The sequence below is a fragment of the Barbus barbus genome (assembly GCF_936440315.1).
Source record: "Barbus barbus genome assembly, chromosome: 17".
Classification (NCBI taxonomy): Eukaryota; Metazoa; Chordata; class Actinopteri; order Cypriniformes; family Cyprinidae; genus Barbus; species Barbus barbus.
In genome coordinates this window covers 24,040,111-24,064,251 of record NC_136745.1, presented here as the reverse complement: position 1 = coordinate 24,064,251, position 24,141 = coordinate 24,040,111, and the positions used below count along the sequence as shown (strand labels likewise).

The 24,141-nt window shown below is 37.7% G+C and overlaps 2 protein-coding genes across 4 annotated transcripts; one reads left to right on the top strand and one right to left on the bottom strand.

Annotated features, from left to right (window-relative positions):
• Positions 1–353: 353 nt before the first annotated feature.
• LOC306883655 (transmembrane 9 superfamily member 2-like) lies at positions 354–15,763 on the top strand. Of its 3 annotated transcripts, none has more exons than XR_013785370.1 (18): positions 354–652; positions 875–942; positions 1,037–1,130; positions 1,480–1,607; positions 1,805–1,934; positions 3,113–3,240; positions 3,474–3,585; positions 3,668–3,747; positions 3,858–3,963; positions 4,597–4,729; positions 6,196–6,315; positions 6,773–6,830; positions 8,018–8,177; positions 8,501–8,652; positions 8,742–8,853; positions 9,133–9,304; positions 13,571–14,162; positions 14,388–15,763. XR_013785370.1 is itself a non-coding variant. In XM_079439026.1 (18 exons), exons 1-18 carry the CDS (start codon positions 515–517, stop codon positions 13,636–13,638), a joined length of 2,001 nt encoding a protein of 666 aa, XP_079295152.1. In that variant the 5' UTR covers positions 354–514; the 3' UTR covers positions 13,639–15,762. The 3 variants fall into 3 exon arrangements, 2 of the variants coding, with proteins under 2 accessions (XP_079295152.1, XP_079295151.1); XM_079439026.1 differs by adding an exon at positions 4,268–4,309 and having other exon boundaries at positions 13,571–15,762; XM_079439025.1 differs by having other exon boundaries at positions 13,571–15,763.
• A 2,802-nt stretch (positions 15,764–18,565) lies between these two features.
• On the bottom strand, positions 18,566–19,867 carry LOC306883620 (putative G-protein coupled receptor 101; the record flags this gene model as incomplete). Its single annotated transcript, XM_079438982.1, has 1 exon — positions 18,566–19,867. One exon carries the CDS (start codon positions 19,865–19,867, stop codon positions 18,566–18,568), a length of 1,302 nt encoding a protein of 433 aa, XP_079295108.1.
• Positions 19,868–24,141: the final 4,274 nt, after the last annotated feature.

Sequence of the window (24,141 nt, the reverse complement as noted above, 5' to 3'; positions counted from 1 at the left end):
AAATTTACATTTATGAATATGATATTTAGCTAAAAGGAAATTAAGGTTTATAAAATAATCATCACTTTTTTTCACATTCATGAAAGCCAAAAATGACATTTCTATAAGTAAACTCAAAATTAGGATTCACATAATATTTGATAAAGTCAAGAATGTAACACCAAAATGATGTTGTGTAAGAGCAATTCCAGAATAAATGCAAATAATTTTCATTGTTTCATTGAAAGAACAGTTAGTGTTAATATCATTCTTAAGTCTTTTAAGAGAGCAAAACGCTGTCATTAATCCAGATGTGTTTTGTGCATCAGTCACGTAGATGAATTGGAGGCGGGGCCAGCGGTGGGCGGAGTTACGAGCACAGTCAGGAAGTGACTCTGATACAAATCTTTCTTGAGTCAGTAGCAGATGCGAGCTCGTTGTGTTGGTGATTTCTTGTGTGAACTGTCACAGGTTAGTTTTATGGTTTGCTCCAGCACAGTAAACCGGAATCCTCGCAGGACGCTGCTTTGAAAAAATGAAGCCTTTAAATCCGCGTTTTATATTTTTGCTGAGTTTAACAGTAGTCAGCTCAAGCTTTGGATTCTACCTTCCGGGTTTAGCACCAGTCAGTTTTTGCGAGCAAAAGTCGGAAGGAGATGCGAAGGAATGCCAGGTGAGCTTTCCCTGTCCTGTACTTATTATACTGCCGTGTACCGACAGTTCAGACATAGCAATTAAAATAAATGTTTTAGATATTGAGTTAACAAGCAAATTCTGGATTCTCTGCATTGCAAATTCATGTTCAAAATAAAACCAGACTTAAGTGTTCATCTCTGAGATATGACTTATAGTCAGCTGTCCCCTTGACCCCACTCCCCTGCTGTCAATCCCACAGACTGACATAGAGCTGTTTGTGAATAGACTAGACTCAGTGGAATCAATCCTGCCTTATGAATATGATGCGTAAGTATTCTTGACCTTTACTATATAAGCTTTATTATATCTGCATGCATTTCTATACAAGGACTGATCAGCGAGGGAATACTTTTTGCTTTAGGTTTGATTTTTGCAAAGATACGAATGAAAGAAGGCCCTCAGAGAACCTTGGGCAGGTGTTATTTGGAGAAAGAATAGAGACGTCACCTTACAAGGTAAGAAATTAATGTTTTTATTTTCCGTTTTTTTAATCATTGTAATTTAATATAATTGTGGCAGTGACATTTAGAAGATACACACCTTGTTCATTGAGAGCTGGCATCTCGTTTGTCAAGTTTTACTTGTTTTAGTTGCAGTGGACAGGCACAGACACTTCTTTCTTTTGTGTGATTTGTTTTTTTAATGTCATTATATAATCATATATTTTTGTATAATAAAGTTGATGGTATTTAGGCAGTGTATTCCTAGTTGTTACTATTCTGCATTAATGTGTTATAAATAACTCCAGTGCTTCTCACATAATGGATGGATCCTTCATATTCTGATTTTCGAAATTTTCCTTAGTTTTCATTTAAGGCTGACAAGGCTTGTGTGAGGGTCTGCACCAAATCGTATGATACAGGTTCAAGAGAAGACCAGTTAAAGTTGGACTTTCTAAAGAAAGGAATGGAGCTGAATTACCAGCACCACTGGTAAGTCTAGATGTAATGCCTACGGTAGGTGTGGTAGCAATAACAAAATAAAAGTTGTCATCTTGCTTTAGCAGTTGTAAAGACACAATATCAGTTTGTCACCGGAGGGTTTCGCATGGAATTCTTTACATGATCTTTACATGATTTTTGCCCATAAAAAATAAGTGGATTTGGTTTTCCTTAAACTTGTTTTGCAGGATTGTTGACAACATGCCAGTGACGTGGTGTTACATTGTGGAGGACAATCAGAAAGTCTGCAACCCAGGATTTCCCACTGGATGTCTAGTGAACCAAGAAGGAAAGCCAAAGGATGCCTGTGTGATAAATGTGAGACGGACAGCACTTTATTTGGCCTTCCGAAAGTAGATGCAATTAGGAATTATTGGTTAAGATTTGTTTACAACAGAACAGCACAACCCAAATGTTCGAATTTGTGCAACGCATTTTATGGACAACAGTTTCGTGAACCTAGTAGAGCACAAGGCTGGCTGTGAAGGCTATTTCAAAAAAAAAAAACAATTCCGACTTTGCAATGACAATCTGGCGCTTCAAATCAATAATCAATAATAATTTTATTCCGGTCCTCACAGACAACTTTTAACAAAATAAATAAAAAAACATAGTTACCGAAAAAGGTGTAGGCCGAAGCCTTGCTTATTATGCCTACCCTTTATGCATAATTAACTGAATGGACGACACTTTTCACTAAGTTAAACAATACAAAATAAACAATATTACAAAAACATTTCCCAAAATGTACAAACATAATTCAAGAATCAGCAATTTTAAGTATGTTTTGCTATTGACTGTTCAAATGCGGAGTTTTGTGTGTGTGTGTGTGTGAGGGGAACAGGGTCACATCACAGCTGAGTGTACAGCCCATCAGAAATCGTCTTAACCGCGGCTTGTGTACTTCAAATAGATACAAGCATCATCACTGTGTCTGTCACATGACTCTGTTCCCCTCTTGGGCTTGAACTGATAAAACTAACTTGAAAGCTGAAGCTCGCAATTATGGAAAGGGTCGTTACATTTCCGACGCGTGCTTGTGGTGTTCGGCCAATCACAATGCACTGGGTCAGTTGGCCAATCAGAGCAGACTGCACTTGTTTGAAGGGCTTTGTAGAAAACTAAGCGTTTGAGAGAGGCGGGGCATAGAGGAACTACAATAATGTACAGTATTGAAAAATAATGTGTTTTTTGAACATTAAAGCATGTCAACATATTCTGTTACACTAAATACACAAAATAATGATCTTTAAAATAGCATCATATGACCCCTTTAAGTTTGTGTCTTAAACATGTAATACACCGAAAGTCATGAGATGTACATTATTTGTGGAATGGACTAAAAATTAACTAACTGTTTTGGTTATTGAATTCTATATTGGTTTACTGACTGGTTGTTTTCAAAATAAGTCTATATTAGTAACCAAAACATCAAGAGGAGATGCGCTTTTTTGATTCTGACTAGCTTCTGACATGATTTTTATCCACTCTCTTAGGCTGATTTCAACAAGAAGAACACTTTTTATGTTTTCAACCATGTGGACATCACTATATTTTACCACAGTGGAGATGAAACGAATGGGATGCATGCTCGACTTGTGGCAGCAACACTGGAACCTCGGAGGTATGATTTTGCAACTTTTTTGACTTTAAATGTTGTGGGCCTGTATGATCCGTTTCAGATTTTATATTTAACTAGAATTGAAAGTTAGGCATAGTGACATCTGTTTGCAAGCACACTTCAGTAAGAAAACCGAGTAAATATTTACGGTAACGATTAGGTTATAACATTACAATTGTCTCATCTGTAGCGTAGTTTGTTACATAAGAGTAATACGTATGTTGTCTGTTGGACAGCATAAAGCATCATAATGACGAAAAACCAACGTGTGAAGGAACTCCCATGGACATACCAGCAGATTTCAAGAGTAATCTCAAAGTCACCTACACTTATTCAGTTACATTTAAGGTATGTTTGTTTATAGAGTCAGTGTAATGAGATGGTTGGAAACAACTATGTGTAACAGATTTTTATTTTTCTAATTTTCTAGCAAAATGATGAAATTAGGTGGGCTTCTCGATGGGATTACATTTTGGTTTCCATGCCTCACACCAACATCCAGTGGTTCAGGTGAGCACAAGCTGGTTGTAAATATCATACAGTCAAGAATAAGAAAGCTCTTTTTTTCCATATCTCCATACATCTCCATCTAATGGCCCATCTTCATTTTATTTTTTCAGCATCATGAACTCTTTAGTCATTGTGCTCTTCCTGTCTGGAATGGTGGCCATGATCATGCTTAGAACACTGCACAAGGATATTGCCCGGTACAACCAGATAGACCAGGTACCTTGAATTTAATTTGTTCTCATTCCAACTTTAATCTAGATAACAGAATAAATGAATGACTCTGTAATGTTAGCAGAGAATCTTGTGTCAACAGAGCTGACACTCCCACATACACACAAACTGTTACAGCAAATTTCCAGTTAATATATTGTGTTTGCCTCTTGGGTTATGTAAATCCTAATGCTCAAGCACTGACAGACCAATAGTTTTTCCTCTTAGTTTCAGTGTGGTCTTATTTTTCTCATTTTAATAACCATAAGAATATCTCCAGTCACTGAATCCTCTGTTGTGACATTCACAGGCAGACTGGGTTAAGATCCCTCCAGCTGCAAACGTTACCTATGTAAGCTTATTAGCTTATGTTGTCACTGGTGATTATGATATGATGATTTTTTGGCTTCGGGAATTTGGTAAAACGAGTGTAAATATACAATACCATGCTCACCAATCAAGGTAAAGGAATGAAGGAAGCTGTTTTGCAATAAATAGATAAAACTGATAAAGCATGTGTGATGTATACTATCTGCTTTTCCTTCACATTTTCAATAAACGAGTTTGATGACTGTCCATAATGATTTTACCAGATGTCATGTGAGGTCATATTGAGATTTATTGTTATATCTCCTGCAGGAGGAAGCCCAGGAGGAGTCTGGCTGGAAGCAGGTACATGGTGACGTGTTCAGGCCGCCCAAGATGGGCATGCTTCTGTCCGTCTTCCTTGGACAGGGCACTCAGATCTTCATCATGACCTTCATCACCCTTTGTAAGTGCATTCGGAACAAAAATGAATTAAAAATACTGCAGATTTTGTATTGTACAAACTAAACATAAAGGATTAATTCTCTAGTATTTTGAGAAAACTTTAAAGTGCCCCTATTCAAGATTCAAGAGTTTTATTTGGGTAATTGTATTATGGGTAATGAAAGGTTCATATTTTGGTTTTGGGAGTCCCCAACAACAGATTGACCTGCATGCAAGGTCAAAAAACACTTTCATTGTTTTATAATATGCATTTATTTTACCTTACTAGCTCAACGACTCCCAAACGATTAATTTTTCCAAACCCCTCCTTTTGCGTAATTTTCATTTCATCTCGCCCGTAATGCCTCATAAAGCAGCTTTTGTGAGCGCAGTGCTGCTTTGTGTACAGCGTTACCGGGGAAACCTCTATTTTACTGCTCCAAAAGCGACACCTAGTGGCAAAGAATTTTTAGATTTTCAATCAGACCAATGCGAAAAGACCAAGTGGGCGCAAGTACTCCAGAGTGCAGTCTGGACGATTGGGGCGGGGCGACACCCAATTCCATTGGTTTATAACACGGCAAATCTTATTGGTGTAGACCCGAGCATGCGCATTCCTTTGTGTACGATTTTGTAATTGATTTGGCCAAATTACAGAAATATTATGTGCTAACTAGTATCATAGGCCTATCTTAATTATTATCTGATTAGTAACCATGGTAATTTTAGTCAGATGAAGTCATTGGTTACAAATAAACTCTTGATGACAGCACTTCCTGGTTCTTCAGGCTGAATAGCGCTTCATTCACATTTCCTTGAGGATCGGCAGGCCACGGATCAGCACTAAGTTGGGATTTTATACGCTAATGACGATAATTTAGAATAATTTAGATGTATTTTAGAAATGGACAAACATAAGTGGCTGCTTTTACGTTTTAAAGCACAACTGATTTTTGTTGTTGTTTAAAGAGATGAGTTATAGCTACATTGCTCAATGCGTCGCAAACTTGTAGGTTATAAAGTGCTAATAAAATGTTTTCATGGTAAGCTCAATGTCTCCTTGTTTATATCTTAATAAAATATTTGAGCCTATATTATAGTAGGCTAAATAAGTGTCCACGTAACATCAGATATTAAAAATCCAGTTATTCATGTATCCACACCCTCATTGTGTGTGCGTGTTCAATTCTGTGTACGGGATGAATTTAGATTCATTAACACTCGATCATTGTGGCCATAGACCTGCTTAACTATAGAGTATTAAATCACTCAGAGCTGTAAATCTGTGCAATTGGTGTAGTCATGGCCTAATGGATAGAGAGTTGGACTTGTAACCCGAAGGTTGTGGGTTCGAGTCTCAGGTCCAGCAGGGATTGTAGGTGCGGGCATGCTAATAAGCAACTAGTTAATAGAAAGAACTGGTCCCTATATAAAGTGTTACCAATAGCATTAAATGAACAAAAGTGACGATCCTGCTTTCCTCTTTAGTCTTGGCCTGTCTGGGCTTCCTGTCTCCAGCCAACAGAGGGGCTCTGATGACCTGTGCAGTGGTGTTGTGGGTTCTGCTTGGCACACCTGCTGGATACGTGTCTGCCCGACTCTATAAGAGTAAGGAAATATTGCAATATGGAGCACTTTCTTTACCTTATTTTCTTCTGGAATCATTGTGAAAGCATTGTAATTTTTCATTTCAAGAGCTGTTCATTTTTTTCTTCTGTTAATTTCCTGCATTTTAATGTGGGAAAAATACAGTACACCTTAAATTTGTTAAAGATTAATCAGAATGAATTTTATTGCAAAGGAAGCGTATACAAACAAGGAATCTCACTGAAAGGAGTTTCCGGTGCTGAGTATAAAGGCAATAAAACAGAATCTAACACAATGATAAAAAACAGGAAATAAAATGTAAACACAATACAAATCAATACAGTGATTAAAAATATAGAAAATTCACAATATAGAGAATTGTGAAGGTACAGATATGTTATTTACAGATGTACAGTTTTGAGAAACCCTGTTGGAAGGTTTAATATTAATTGCTTCCTCAATTTCCTCGTTTCATCAGCTTTCGGAGGTGAAAACTGGAAAACCAATGTTCTTCTCAACGCCTTTTTGTGTCCTGGGTAAGTTGGATACTGTCTTTAGTGCAAACAGTAATACATTTCCCAACAACAGGAGTGAAATGATGTATGCCAGTTAGGCCTGGACGATAATTCGATAACGATAATTATCGCAATGTAACTTTCCTCGATAAAACGATATGAAGAGTTCGATATAATGTTTATGTGCCAAAAGCGGAACGAAACGGCGCAGCTCAATTGAATCACGCAACACGGAGCACTTATCCGCTCGGATCACAGTACAAACTGCCACGTGGCACAAACTCACTCACTACAGTACTTCTGTTGAAAAAGCACCTAGCAACAAATTTAGCAATTTTTTTTATTTTTATTATTATTTGGCAACTTTTAGCAACTTTTTATAAGTGACTTAAACAATAAAAAGGTACACATTTTCCGTCCAAATTACACAAGAGGAAATCAAAGATGCCTAGCAGTATGCACATTATGTGAATTAACACCTTGTTAGTAGCTTGTACCTGCGATTGTTGATCAGTTAGTACTCTGTAAGAAAAATATGGAAAAGGTACTAGTAATTTTCCAGGACATTATCTGTTATTCATTATCCATTGTAACCCTGTAACCCGAAAACACAAAATACAATGCTTAATTTAAAATCCAGGTAAAAAACTGGTGAAAAATCAATACAGAAAATTCCTTCATATTAACATATATCATATGTTCATATTTTCCTTTTCCTTCCTTTTTCATAGTAGATTGTGCCCCATTTTTACAGACTTTTCTTAGAGTGTAGCACACTAACTAACTACTAATACACTGCTTAAAACCACAATTGTTCAGAATGTGTAGTTTTACTAGTTTAATAGCTAATAAAAAAAAATTACATTGTAATTGTTCAAAATTGTTTAATAATTTAATGTTGTATTTAAAAATAGTTCTATTTTAATATTATGTTATATTATTTTACAAACAAATCTAAATTAACACATAAAATATTTTTTGCTGAGACTTGATGTAGTGACACAAATTTGCGTAATGGTCTGGTTTCTACAACTTTCACTTTGGAGCAAAAATCTGGCTTTAAACTTGAAAGAAATAAAGATATGACGTTTATTGTGATAATTATCGATATCGACTGATATGAAAAAAAAAATATTGTGATAATTTTTTTGGCCGTATCGCCCATCCCTAATGCCAGTATGCAGTTTCAGTATGCTATGTTTTTGCAGGATTGTGTTTGTGGATTTCTTCTTGACGAATCTGATCCTGTGGGTAGAGGGCTCCTCCGCTGCTGTTCCCTTTGGTACACTGGTGGCCATCCTGGCACTGTGGTTTGGCATCTCTGTTCCTCTCACATTTGTGGGTGCATACTTCGGTTTTAAAAAACCAGTGAGTATGCCTTCTTCTACAGACCAATTTCCTAAGTGATCATTTTTAATTGATCACTTAGGAAAGTGATCATTTTTCACTTTACATTTTTAATTCCTGGCATTGTGACAGGTGCTGATTCCACACTTGTGGATCCAAAGAAATAAATTTTAATAATCAGCTCCCAGATTTTGATACTCTTTCGCATTCCTATTTTTGTATTTCTGAGTATCTCTTTGAATCAGCTGTTATTGCGTTTCCCATCTGTGTGAGCTTTTCTTTTGGCACGCTGTCATGCGTGATTTCATGAATGTGGGTGTGTTTATGTTTTCCTGTTTTAACAGTGCATCGAGCCACCAGTGCGAACAAACCAGATCCCACGCCAAATTCCTCAGCAGTCCTTCTTCACCAAACCCGTGCCGGGCATCATCATGGGCGGCATCCTGCCCTTCGGCTGCATCTTCATCCAACTCTTCTTCATCCTCAACAGCATTTGGTTTGATTTGAAATCATATCATGCTGAAATGAGTTGATTTGAGGATTGATGTTTTGGTCCTAACGGTGCATGCAAATGTTTCTCTGCAGGTCTCATCAGATGTATTACATGTTTGGCTTCCTTTTCCTGGTCTTCATCATTTTGGTCATTACCTGCTCGGAGGCAACTGTTCTGCTCTGCTACTTCCATTTATGTGCAGAGGTGAGATTTAACAAAACTGTAACAAAATGTAACATTTGACATTTTCAATGTAACATTTGACATTTTTTATGTTTGCTGGTTCTTATGTTCAAAAACAACTAATATGATAATATACTGACATCTAGTGGTGTGGTCTAGCAGAGTTTTTTCTTGGCCACTGATTTGAATGAGGCTTTATTTCATATGAGTCTACATCATTTTAAATATTTGTCAAAAGTGCTATTATTATTTATTGTGTTATTAACTTTTATTTAAAGCCTTCTTATTTGTGTTTGACAGGATTATCACTGGTGGTGGCGATCATTTCTGACCAGCGGTTTCACAGCAGTATATCTGTTTGTCTACGCAGTACATTACTTTTTCTCAAAACTACAAATCATAGGGGCTGCGAGCACCATCCTCTACTTTGGCTACACCTTCATCATGGTGCTCATTTTCTTCATTTTTACAGGTAGGTAAAAGATGGCCTGATTTGATTTAGCTTTAAAAAATATTTTCGTTCATATACACCTTGTGATTGGAGTAGGGATTCCCAAACTTTTTTGTCAACCAGATTCATTTGATGAAAATATTTACTTGAATTACCCCCTGAGATTATACATAGATATATACAGGTCCTTCTCAAAAAAATAGCATATTGTGATAAAGTTCATTATTTTCTGTAATGTACTGATAAACATTAGACTTTCATATATTTTAGATTCATTACAACACAACTGAAGTAGTTCAAGCCTTTTATTGTTTTAATATTGATGATTTTGGCATATAGCTCATGAAAACCCAAAATTCCTATCTCAAAAAATTAGCATATCATGAAAAGGTTCTCTAAACGAGCTATTAACCTAATCATCTGAATCAACTAATTAACTCTAAACACCTGCAAAAGATTCCTGAGGCTTTTAAAAACTCCCAGCCTGGTTCATTACTCAAAACCGCAATCATGGGTAAGACTGCCGACCTGACTGCTGTCCAGAAGGCCATCATTGACACCCTCAAGCAAGAGGGTAAGACACAGAAAGAAATTTCTGAACGAATAGGCTGTTCCCAGAGTGCTGTATCAAGGCACCTCAGTGGGAAGTCTGTGGGAAGGAAAAAGTGTGGCAGAAAACGCAGTACAACGAGAAGAGGTGACCGGACCCTGAGGAAGATTGTGGAGAAGGACCGATTCCAGACCTTGGGGGACCTGCGGAAGCAGTGGACTGAGTCTGGAGTAGAAACATCCAGAGCCACCGTGTACAGGCGTGTGCAGGAAATGGGCTACAGGTGCCGCATTCCCCAGGTCAAGCCACTTTTGAACCAGAAACAGCGGCAGAAGCGCCTGACCTGGGCTACAGAGAAGCAGCACTGGACTGTTGCTCAGTGGTCCAAAGTACTTTTTTCGGATGAAAGCAAATTTTGCATGTCATTCGGAAATCAAGGTGCCAGAGTCTGGAGGAAGACTGGGGAGAGGGAAATGCCAAAATGCCTGAAGTCCAGTGTCAAGTACCCACAGTCAGTGATGCTGGTGTTGGTCCACTGTGTTTTATCAAGGGCAGGGTCAATGCAGCTAGCTATCAGGAGATTTTGGAGCACTTCATGCTTCCATCTGCTGAAAAGCTTTATGGAGATGAAGATTTCATTTTTCAGCACGACCTGGCACCTGCTCACAGTGCCAAAACCACTGGTAAATGGTTTACTGACCATGGTATTACTGTGCTCAATTGGCCTGCCAACCCTCCTGACCTGAACCCCATAGAGAATCTGTGGGATATTGTGAAGAGAAAGTTGAGAGACGCAAGACCCAACACTCTGGATGAGCTTAAGGCCGCTATCGAAGCATCCTGGGCCTCCATAACACCTCAGCAGTGCCACAGGCTGATTGCCTCCATGCCACGCCGCATTGAAGCAGTCATTTCTGCAAAAGGATTCCCGACCAAGTATTGAGCGCATAACTGAACATAATTATTTGAAGGTTGACTTTTTTTGTATTAAAAACACTTTTCTTTTATTGGTCGGATGAAATATGCAAATTTTTTTGAGATGGAAGTTTTGGGTTTTCATGAGCTGTATGCCAAAATCATCAATATTAAAACAATAAAAGGCTTGAACTACTTCAGTTGTGTTGTAATGAATCTAAAATATATGAAAGTCTAATGTTTATCAGTACATTACAGAAAATAATGAACTTTATCACAATATGCTAATTTTCTGAGAAGGACCTATATATATATATATATATATATATATATATATATATATATATATATATATATATATATATATATATATATATAATCTAATATATTTTTATGATGTAATTTGCAGCCCCCAGTTTGTGAAACCCTAAATTAGAGAATAGATTTGTGTCATGACCTACTTGAGAAAACCAGGTTGAAGTTACATTTTATTCTTTTATCACAGATGAATAGAGCTATACAGTGCTTCCTGCACTGTTTTATAAAGACAGAAAGAAACTACAGAAAACGGCAAAATAAATAATACTTTTAGATTTAGCTTGCAGTCTGAATTTGAATTCAGTCTTTCTATTCAGTTGTAGTCTTTCTGTTGTTTTGTCTTCATCATGGATTTGGTGCTGCAGTGTCTCCCTTCTGGTCCTTTGGTTTGGCGGGTGACCAGTCCTAGTTGTTTTGTTCCTGCCCAATAGGTCATGCTGTGTTTAGGCTGAGGGTAATTGGGACACCTATAAATATTCCTCATCTTTTATTGTTGTTGTTGAAAGACAGCAGCGCTCCCTCCGGCCTTAATCAGATCTCTGTCGCTTCCCCTCATTGATATGCTGAGGCGGAGGTTGTGAGAGATGGCCAGCTGTCTGCCAGCCGTAAACAGCTGTTGGCTGATAACAACTACACATCTACAAATGGCATGTACAGGTGCATCTCAAAAAATTTGAATATCGTGAAAAACTGCATTTTTTTGTAACTTATTTCAAAAAGTGAAACTTTCATATATATTTTACATTCATAACATGTAAAGCAAGACATTTCAAAAGTTTTTTTTGTTTTAATTTTGATTAGAGCTTACAGCTCATGAAAGTCAAAATCCAGTATCTCAATATATTAGAATATTTATATTTGAGTTTCATTAAACGTCCATCTCTCTACAGTATAAATTCAGGGTAGCTCTTGTTCTTTGAAACCACAATAATGGGGAAGGCTGCTGACTTGGCAATGATCCAGAAGACGATTGACACCCTCCACAAAGAGGGTAAGTCACAGAAGGTCAATACTGAAAGGTGTGGCTGTTCACAGAGTGCTGTATCAAAGCATATTAAATGCAAAGTTGACTGGAAGGAAGAAATTGGGTAGGAAAAGGTGCACAAACAAAAGGGATGACCGCAAGCTTGAGAATACTGTCAAGCTGATTCAAACACCTTGGAGAATTTCACAAGGAGTGGATTGAAGCCAACATGCCTGACCTGAACTCCATATGGAATCTATGGTATATTTTCAAGAGAAAGATGAGAAACAGTCGATCCAACAATACAGATGAGCTGAAGGCTCGAGAAGTGGCTTAGCAGAGCCACAGGCTGATCGCTTCCATGCCATTCCTCACTGATGTTGGAGTTTGTGCTAAAGGAACCCTGACCAAGTATTGAGTGCATAAATGAACATACTTTAAAGAACTTGAACTTTTCTGCTTTGCAAATGCTTTTTTTATTGATTTTAGGAAATATTCTAATATATTGAGATACTGGATTTTGACTTTCATGAGCTGTAAGCTCTAATCATCAAAATTGAAACAAAAACTTTTGAAATGTCTTAATTACATGTAATGAATCTAAAATATATATGAAAGTTTCACTTTTTGAAATAAGTTACAAAAAAAATGCAGTTTTTTGAGATGTACCTGTAAATGTCTTTTTTTTTTTTTTAGCTTTGCAGCAAGTGTTTTACTCACCCAGCATGAAGTACAACGATTTTACAGCTGTACAACTGCGACTGATCGACTGGGTAAAATAGCCCAAGCTCCTCAGTGACATTTCATATTGAAAATTTACAAAAACCCTCCAGATTACCAGTGTAATGGCAGCAGTTCTCATTTGGCTTTGCTTTGAGTGATGGGAAACCACCGTCATCTGTTTTCTGAGCAGATATTAGCCACAATCTATTTGTTGCCATGGATTCTACTAGATGCTTTATGATCCCTGGCTACGGCTGTTATGGCAACTTCCATGCACACTTGAGGGCTGAAAATGTAAGGCACGACTGAAACGAGGCTTACTGGATCGCCATTACGCTCTCAGTCCCACATCTTAAAGCAACGGTTCCAAGAAATGGCTTCTTTTAGCCACGACTAGCATGACTTTTTAGATCCCGAGAGCCAAGTGAAGAAGCGAGAGCGTGTGTGGAAGGTGAGGGGAAGGACTTAGAATCGTGTGTGTATATAAACGCATCTGAAAATAGATTCCGAGCTAAAGATTTCAATCAGACCTATTGTTGATTGGCTGTCACTGCCGCCCCAGCGATGATTAGATTTAATCCTGTGCTTCATTACACTCAGCTCAGTTTGGCTCTATCAGACAATTTGCTGCATTGAAATGGCACTATTAATAGATGGTTATCTGATAAAATGCCACCCGAATGACTCTAAATGTGGTTTTAATAGAAGCACGGTTTCATAATGTGTACATTATTAGTTAGTCTGGCACATTTTGTGACTTCTTTTATGTTTGTTTTATTTCTAATATTAATTCTCACACATTTCTTCTTCCTTGCAGGTACTATAGGCTTCTTTGCCTGCTTCTGGTTTGTAAATAAAATCTACAGCGTGCTGAAGGTGGACTAAGGGAGGGACATTTGACATCATCTTTTTACAGCTCAGCTTTCATGTGGAAGTCTGAATAGACATTTAAATGAAGGTTAAAAGAGTGTGTTTGGCTCAACTGTAATTCACTGACCTGCAGTAGGCGTGTGTGTGTGTGTGTGTGTGTGTGTGTGTGTTTATGTGGTTTATAAGGACACAAATTTGTATAATGACATGGGTATGACAGAGGTATTACAATATGAAGGTGGTTTATGAGGATACTGCCTATGTCCCCGTAATTCAAAAGGCTTAAAAAACATACTAAATGGTGTTTTTTGGAAATCTAAAAATGCACAAAGTCTCCTGTGAGGGCTAAGTTTAGGTGTAGGGTTGGTGTAGGGCAATAGCACACACAGTTTGTTCAGTATAAAAACCATTACGCCTATGGAGAGTCCCCATAAACCACAAAAACCAACATGTGTCTGTGTATGTGTGTGTGTGTGTGTGAACTCCAAAGACCCTTTTTTAAATGCTTTTCTTTTCTCGCGTTGCCTGACTTCATTCCAGCTAAACCTACCATGCTGAGAGTAGAAGCCCATATCTTATGTATAATATTGTCTTATTATGCTTTTGTACTGATCCAAATGTATGTTTTACATCAGGGGTGGGGAACGTTAATCCTGGAGGGCCACTCTCCTGCAGAGTTTAGCTCCAACCCTGGAAAAAAAATACCTAACTGCACCCTGAAGACCTTGATTAGCTGCTTCAGGTGTGTTTGATTAGGGTTGGAGCTAAACTCTGCAGGCCCACCAGGAGCAATGTTCTCCATCCCTGTTTTACATCGTATGTTTTATTTCATCATCTGTAAAGTTATTTCTCTCAATGTTTTAGCCTTTGTACATTTTTGAAAGATCAGATGGGACACAGTTTCGGGTGCTGTCACATTTACCTTTACAGTGAAATTCCGTGGGCTAAAAGCAGTCATCGCAATCTGGAATTTTGAGTGAGTGACACGGGAAAACATTCCAAACGCAGATTTCTCATGGGATTCAAGTTTGTTCATTTTGAGAGCACAAATTCCTTCACATTGATCAATATAAAGCTGCTTAGTTTGGAAGTGACCTCTGAGTAAGAGGTGTAGCATCACTACATAATAAGTTTCACTAATGTTACGCACCATTATTTGGTGGAATTTCACAGCGAAATACAGTCATTTTTGATTGGAATCCACATGTTTGGGAGTTTTGCTTGAAGGCTAAAACGTTTCCCCCACATACAGATTTTGTTGTGTCAAGTTGGTCACATGAACTTGACATGTTGAGAACAGAAAATTGGTTTGGAAGTGACTTCATTGTGAGTGGTGCTTCATGCATCGCTACACTATTAACTATGGGGATTTTTCTTTGCCCGTGAAATTTAGTTGATTTTGCTCTTGTAAGGAATTTTTTGTGAACGAAATCCGGTCATTTAGATACAATCAGGAATTTCACGTTAGGGTGAAAGATTTTGCTACGGGTTCTAGACATCTTTTTTCATGGATTTGCTTAGTTTTAAAGTGACTTCTGCGTGAACTCTGCTTTATGCATCTCGCTAATGACAATATACAAAGAAAGTTTTTTTGCCCATGAAATTTCACCTAAATTTCGTTAGTGACCGCACCTCAAGGCATGTAAAACCACACCACAGTAACCTCTGTCACCTATTGGGGAATATCAGTAATATTTTTGCTTTGTTGTTAGTATCATAAAACTACTTTTCTTTATGTTTTTATAGTTTATCTAGCTGATGAATTGTTTTTATGGAGTGAAGGAAATTGAATGGTTAAGAAACACATTTTTTTGCGACAGGACTCTTTTATACAAGTAATACTATCTAAATAATGGGAGCTATTTAGTGGTTTTTATACTTTGTAAATTATTTAAATGTAATTACAATAAGAAAATTACATGCTTGCACATCGTTTTCCAATCATTTTAATTTAAAAGCCACAGAATGTACCGAGCTTCAAGTCTTATGAAGTATACATAAACATTCTTAACAATGTTATAATGAAAGAAAAATAAATCACAAAGTACAGTACAAAAATGTGTAATACTAAGCTTTTTAAAAAATATATAAAACAGTCAGTTGTGACAGTTGAAGTAAACATGAGGACAAGTTTCAGCTGACTCTGCTGTTTTTTTTTTGTGACAGTTTTGTAAGTGCTGCAAACATTGCTGGAAACTGGTATACAGTTGATATTATCTGTGATATGTATTGCTGCACTCACTTGTTTCATTACTTGCTGTAGCAGAGGAAATTGCAGGTTTGACTCATGATTGATTCAGCTGACTTCTAAACACCTCAGCCAGAAATTAATATTGAAGTACTAGCAATCCTATTTTGTACAGGGTCAAGCTAAATGCTCAAGAGCGGTTAACATTCCTGCCTTAATGCAGTGGTTGAACTCCATAACATAAAGTGCTTCAGCAGTCTCGAAGCCTGCTTGTTTGATCATGTCATCATATCAGTTTGGCAGTGTGAGGGGATTAAACATCTCATATGACACAGAGATGATGTACAATTCATCTAGGGAGGCACTCTTAAAGAGAGCGGACTCTCCACACCGCTCAAGAGGTACATCATAAATACCCTGAGATCCTGAGCTCATTAGCTGCTCTTGGGTGAATCTCACGAAAGCATGTCCAGGTCACATCTCACACACAATCCATCAATAAATAAATATCTAAATAAACAAAATGGTAGTTCAACAAATACTACCATGAAATATAAATACTTAAAATGGACTTTTTTTCTCTTTTTTTTACACTAAGGTAATGATAAATATTTGAATGGGTGGGAACAATGCATTAACATTAATGGTCTGAAAAGAAGGCTTAATTTTCTTTTCTTTTTTCTCTCATTTTGGGGTGAAATATAAACAGACATGATCTCGTTTTTATGTGACTCACCCTCTTCAAAACACTGAAACCCCTCCACATTCCACATCTTTTAAATACAAACAGAAATACAGTGACCCCCTACCCTAATGCTGATGTGATTCATCGCTTAAGTATTATTGGTGCATGACCAATAAATAAATAGAATGTTTTTTTTTTTCAATTTAGCTTCCTTTTGCTTGAAATTACTCTTATATTTCTGTAAGAGAACTTTGATTCCAGTGACAATGATTCAGTTGTATAACAAAGTTGATATGTATGCTTAGAAAAATAGACCAAAATCTCTCCACGTATTCTAAATTCATTTAAAACAACATAAGGAATACTCTGTCTTTAAATTGTAAAGTAGCAATACATTTGACATGGATGTATACAAAGAACATTCATATTATACACTACTATGCTGTCTCAAAAAATATTTTTCCAACATTTTACTCCCTAATATTGTAAGTATTATATTAAAACACGAAAAGAAAATCAATATTCTGTATTTGATGGAGCACTTTATACTATGTCTCCAATATTTTATATTTTAAACCACACATAAAAAGATATTAGATGTCAAGCTTTGTGTATTAAATGATTATTCAGACCTTATTTCTAGTCTGTTTAAATAACCAAGACAAATACTGCAACTGATTTTCAGCCACTTTCCCATTCACAGAGTAAACACTACCATTCACAATTTTAAGGTTGATATTGTTTTTCAAGTCTCTTATGCTCATCGTGGTTGCATTTATTTGATCAACAATACAGCAACAGTAATATTATGAAACATTACAATTTAAATACCTCTTCTCTATTTTAATATATTTTAAAATTATATTTATAATGTGATGGCAAAGCTGAATTTTTAGCAGTCATTCGTCCAGTGTCACATGATCCTGCAGAAATTATTCAAATGCTGATTTGATGCTTAAGAAACACGTCTTAATATCAATATTGAAAACAATTATGCTGCTTAATATTTTTGGGAACATCATGATTTCAATGCATTTTAATGCAATTGAATGCATCTTTACTGAATACAAGTATTAATTTTGTTGAACATATTTTAAATATTAATGATGAACATGTTAAAAATGAATAAATGTAACTCTTGACTAAGAGATACTTTAAACAGTCTATTATGCAGCCAAGAAACTATGTTTACTAGGCATTTCTGTTGTTGTTGTCAATGTTAATTTTGTAAATACTAACCATAAAGTATGTCCATAGCATAACTAGGAACACATATGGTTACATATAGTAGAACAAATATGCATTCTCAAAAAAAAAAAAAAAAGGTACATAAGCTGCCACTGGGGTGGTACCTTTTAAGAAGGGACATTTTGGACCATTTTTACCCCTAAAGGCTACATAACCACTCATAAGTAGCACGGGTATATTTGTAGCAATAGCCAAAAATACATTGTATGGGTCAAAATTAACGATTTTTCTTTTATGCCAAAAATCATTAGGATATTAAGTAAAGATCATGTTCCATGAAGATATTTTGTAAATTTCCTACCGTAAATATATGAAAACTTAATTTTTTATTAGAAATATGCATTGCTAAGAACTTAATTTGGACAACTTTAAATGCAATTTTCCTCAATATTTAGATTTGTTTTTTGTTTTTTTGCACCCTCAGATTCCAGATTTTCAAATAGTTTTATCTCAGCCAAATATTGTCCTATCCTAACAAACCATACATCAATGGAAAGCTTATTTATTCAATATCAAAAGATTTCAGATTTCAAATCTCAATATTAAAAAATTGACCCTTATGGTCCAGGCCAGATCACATATTTGTATCTTAAAGATACATATTACCATGTACATATTAGTAACTAAATGGCACATATTAGTACCTTTTAAAAGGATACTGCCCCAGTGACAGTTTTTGTACCTTTTTGTCTGAGAGTGTGGTTACAGTGTATTCAGTGAGCTTGTGTTTAAAGGCACAGCATTTGATTCAAAAGTACCAAATTGTGCCCTAAATGGAAACCAAAAGAGATGTATATACCCCAACACTGACAGAAATATATTCAGAATTTGCCTGTGGGTGTTTCCTCAGGTTGCTTGTTGGTGTTGCTGTGTACAGTGAGCTCCTTCTCTGAGCTCAGACTGATGGAGGTGGTTTCCTTACGGCTGTCTTTGGACCTCCTTTCTGTAGGAGAAGACGACGTAGTGACTTCCTCCCAGGTTTGGAGAGGACACACTCGGGCAACCTGGCTTGAGAGATGGGTGTGTGCCAGGCGTCCATCCGTCACCGTGAAGCAACTGTCCACGGCGGAGCCCTGACTGATCCGGCCCTGCCCACACAGCGGCCCGCAGAGCAGTGCCAGGAACTCCTTGCGTACGCTGCGGTGCATGTAGCCGTAGATGTAGGGGTGTAAGCAGCACTGCAGGAAGAAGAGAATAAGCGCCATCGAGGCCAACCAGGGCGGCACCGCTGCACTAGAGTAAATAGATATCGTGCTTAGTATGCTGTATGGGCCCATGCTGAGCACGTAGGACGCCATGATGACGAACACAACCCGCGCCGCCTTACAGTGATAGTGGAAGCGTCTATGGCGTGTCCTGATGGGATAAGAGGCCGAAAAGGGGCCTTCTGATTGGGGATGCCTTTGGGGGCTGGAACAGGATGCTTGGGAATCTGGAGGGCGGTTGGATTGGACGGGGTGAACGAGGGCGTTCTGCCGCCTCGCTGCCCTGAATACCATCCAATAACAGCAAAGCATGATTACCACAGGCAGCCAGAATGAAAGCGCGGACACCAAGGCTGAATACGAGTAGCTTGAGGACCACACAACAGTGCAGGCATTGTGGCGCCGGTCAAATTCGATGGTTCCCCATCCATAAAGCGGCGGAGTGCTCTGAAATACACTAAGAAGCCATGTGAGAGCGATCAGGTTGGTACCCAGGTGAGGTGTCATTCGTGTGGGGTAGGACAGCGGGTGGATGATGGCCAAATAGCGATCTACGGATACCACAATGATGGTGTTGACACCAGCAAATGCAAACAGGTGCATGAGCACCACAAGGGCCTGGCAGAGTCGGGAGTCCAGCGGCCAGACCTCAGGCACAGTGGCGGCGATGGCGAAGGGCATGACCAGCACCGTCTGCAGTAGGTCAGCCAGGAGCAGGTTAAGCACGAAACGGTTGGCAACATGGAGAAGTTGCGGCTTGCGCTGGAATACCAGCAGCACCACAACGTTTCCAAAAAGCGACGTGCATACGATCGCCGATATGAGCACCATCTTCACTGCGCTGTTCACCAGAGAAGGTGCGCCGGGGTCCCAGGGCACTGTGCTGGAGTTACTGCCCAGAGGTGGAAAGGTGGGCATGGTGACAGAGACAAGGTGGGAGATAAAACATTAGGAGCCTTTCGGATATCACCAACACCAGCCTGAAGGTCTGACAACTGTATTGTCACTCTTCACACCTTGAAAGAAGACGTAACACAAGAAGAAATGTTCAGCACATTTCGATCCCTCTTAGATGAATGTTCACACTTGTCAGTTCTGTATTGATATTTGAGTCATAGTGAAACAGACATCTGAAAGAACTATTGTGTCCAACCTACACGTACATTTTACATATTTATTTTTAGTCATTAGCAGAGGCTTTTTAAGGATGCATGATGTATATATAAATATATAATAACCTCAGTATATATCAGTACCATATCTGTTATTGAACAATATTAGAGATCTTTTAATCTGCCAATACTAACTAATAATTTATTATTAATTGTGCTAGTTTTTTTATATATACATTTAGATTATCTTTGTTATCTACACTTACTAAAAATAAAAAAAACATATGTAAATCTTTAGTATATATCATTTAAATAAAATGAATTTAAAGTTTTTTATGTTATTTTTTTTATTGACTTAAAATAGTAATTTGAATATGGGTAATATTAAATAATTATATATTTATAATATTTATCAGTTACCAGCCATAACTTCAGATATGAATACAACTAAAAACAATAACAAACTAATTTTGCCTAATTGCATCGACTAGAATTTTGATATTGTTGCATCCCTAATGCTATATATATATTATAATTTATAGTACATACTATAATAAACCCTCTTGGATAGCCTACTAGCTACATAGTGCTCACTACAGGCTACAATGCATACAGTACATGCATTTTATGTATAGCTATATACAAAGGTTCTAGTGCCTGCTATATCACCGTGCATACTCCATAGTATAGTATTTACTGTATGTATGTACAAATCAGTATGCACATTTATACGTAAGCAGTGCATAATTTATACTTAAGATAAACAGTGTATCTGTATACAGAGACCATATTAATCCATTTTTAATGATTTAGACGCTGTGTGCATCGTATCTTACCTTTTCTTGATTCACTGTCGGTAAGCACGGACCAAATTATATGCATCTACCTTTTATGCGAACAGTGAACAGCTGGAAATCACCGCTGTCATAATTCCATTGTTAACCGCGAACTAAAAGTGGCGCTGGTTTCTCTACGGTGCAAATAATTCCAATGAATGGAAGACATTTACCGTGTGACGATCATTGAAAACGAAGCATCCGTTCGGCTCTTTTCGAATGGCTGTCGGTTGTCAGTCGCCTTTGTGTCTGTCTTTTCACTGACAGGGCTCCAGTGATGTTCTCCCATTTTAGTCTCCTCAGTGTCATCAATGGCAGGCGCGTCCTCTCGCCTCTGCTCGGCTCTGTGTGAGCAGGACTTCATTCAGAGATGGAGAGGCATCAATCAAGCTCTCGCCGATGGTGTCAGAGCAGATATTGTATTAATAAACCGCCGTGGGTTTCTATAACCTGCTAATGAACATGCAGTGGTGCACATACAGCAGTGTCACAGCGGTTACATATCATCAGCACCACACCGTTCTGCTCATTAGCACTGTAACGCACTTAAACACAAACCTACCAAAATAAATAATCGTGCAGATCACATCCAATGGGTATACAATCAACAATGAGTGTGGTTAAAGGCAAAAATTCATTCATTCATTTTGACATTAATTGTTATAATCCAGTGAGATTTGTGTTTGCACAAGAAGTGTGACAACATCCAGTGCTCCACATAGAGATCTGATTTTTCATCATCCAGTCTGTCTGGAATGACATGATGAGACAGAACAAACTGAGACTAAAATCTAAAAAATATTTAATATTTACTAAAAAAAACATTTTCATGTTGATGTCAACATTCACATTAGCATATTGCACCCCCAAATGTTGGTCTTTTCCTGTTGGTCTGAATGAAAAAGCAAATTCATTCTTTGCCACTAGGTGCAGCTTCTCTGGATGGGTAAAAATAGCGCTTTCCCCGGTAACGCTGTGCACAGCAGCACTACAGGCCAGAAGTAAGGTAAAAAATAAATGCATATTATAAGACAATGAAAGTGTTTTTTGACCTTGCATGCATATGTCAACCTGTTGGTGGGGACTCCCAAAACCAAAATATGAACCTTTCATAACCTATAATAGAGGCACTTGAAATGTATTCCATACTAGTTGGATGGATAGGCTATTACATTTGTAAAACATTCTAGTTGTGCAAAAGTAATGACTGTTTTCAGTGACAAAGTATCAAACTTCCATTCATCTTCCATTGTTTATTCAAACTCACACCACTGATTAAGCCAATGTTGTGTCGCACTTAGTCAGGCAGCCCAAACAAACAGATTGCAAAAATCACAGGCCTAATGTGTTTTACACATTGTTCTAAAGGGCCCCAAATATAACTGGTTTACATTTTAGTGTACTCTACTGATACACACAACGTTGATTTCCCTCCCTATTATTATTATTTTTTTTACGAGGTTCTGATCGGGGCACTGGTAGCCTAATGCTTTCATTTAGATCAAGACGATGGTCGTCTGAAGGCAAACTCATATCAATGTGCTTTTGGTGTTTAGCACCATCTAGTGTATTAAGAGACAAATTACAACTGAAGTTTTTGCGGACGTAGTTGGTCTATCATGCCATCATCATTAAACCAAGCCTGTTCCATCTTATTTACGTAACTCTCATGAAAATATCAACTATAATTTCCATCGTCTAGCATGGATAATTGGCATTGCTATCTTTCCACGTCCCTGAGATACAAGTTACCTTTTCATAATTCCTTTTATGTAAAATTGAATGACCTAGCCATAATATGGCAATTAAATTTAAATCCCATTTCTCATTTCCTCTAAATCCTTCTTTGCTCTTCTCAGTGAGATTTATTTACTGAATAATGCAAAGAGGATTTTATTACACATTGCAGGGTTGTGTAAGAATCCACATTGTGAATAATAATTGATGACTGCTTGTTATGCTGCATTGTACTAGAAGAGGCCACCTAGTGGCTCTGGTGATCAGGCTGGATTACAGAAACATCTCAACTCAGAATCCTCTCTGTTTGATAATGATGGTAATTTCACTAAGGAAACGTCAGATAGGAATTGTTAATAAAAAAAATAGGAAGACAGCTCCAGAAGAAGGTTTTATTTAACAGAGAAGAATATATTGAGAGCAATCATAAATATTGATTATGTTCAATTTGTGTGATACTACATTTAATTCATTTCGAAAGATGTTTTTGTTACATATACAGTTGCTTCTTTTTTTTTTAACTCACCACTTTGTCATACCCTTTACCACCATCCTAAACTAAATGTGATGGCCACTTTCTTCTCCAGCGGCGAGCGAGTGGTGACAGAAAGATTCTGGTCCTCACATATAAACAAACAGAAGCCCTACAAGTACTAGCACTTTAGAAAAGCTCCCATTCACATTCCCAGATCACAAAATGCTGTTTGTATGGACGCTCAAACAGTTTAGACGTGATTACTTATGTTTTCCCTGGAAGGTGATTACTTTGCCACTCTTGGCAGCCATTGTCACAGTCTGGTGCTTCCCATTCATGCAACCGGACCACCGGCACAAAAGAGCGAAGTGCTCGATTGATGACAGTCCTCAGTGGGCCAAAGGAAGACATTAAAACTACTTGTATGGGGCTCTTTCAGGAGATTAACTTACTATGAGGGCTACCTGCCATGGACCCATTGCTTGTATTCATGAAGCCACTACAAAGGCCTTTATTTTTTAGCCAAGGCCACAGCTGCATGAAAGCCAAGACTGAATAGGGTAATGACCACAAAAAACAACAAACCTCAAGTGTGTAAAAATAAAGTGTCTTCTTAGATGTAAGCTTCCTTTCAGGGGAAGGTGATTCCGCCATTGAGGATAGCAAATACCGCCGGTCTAATTAATTTCAGAGGAGTGGTCTTGTAAGGAAAGACGGCATAAAGGAACAAAGTAGACTTTAATTAAATCTCCCTATCTGACAGGCGTCCCTGAAACATACACATCACATGGCCCGTCTAGCAGGAGGTGTCTGACTTGCTGTCTGTCTGGGCCCCAAACATGTACGACCGACCAAGCACAAAGACGGAGACAGAGCGGCGTTACAGAAGATTTACACTGACTCACGAGTCCCACAAGATGAAAACGAAGGACAACCTGAAAGGAATTACGAAATTTCTGGCTACATAACATCAAAACCAACCAGTCCACCTATTTATGGAAATTTAGCTATTTCCATAAATACTCTTTGAAA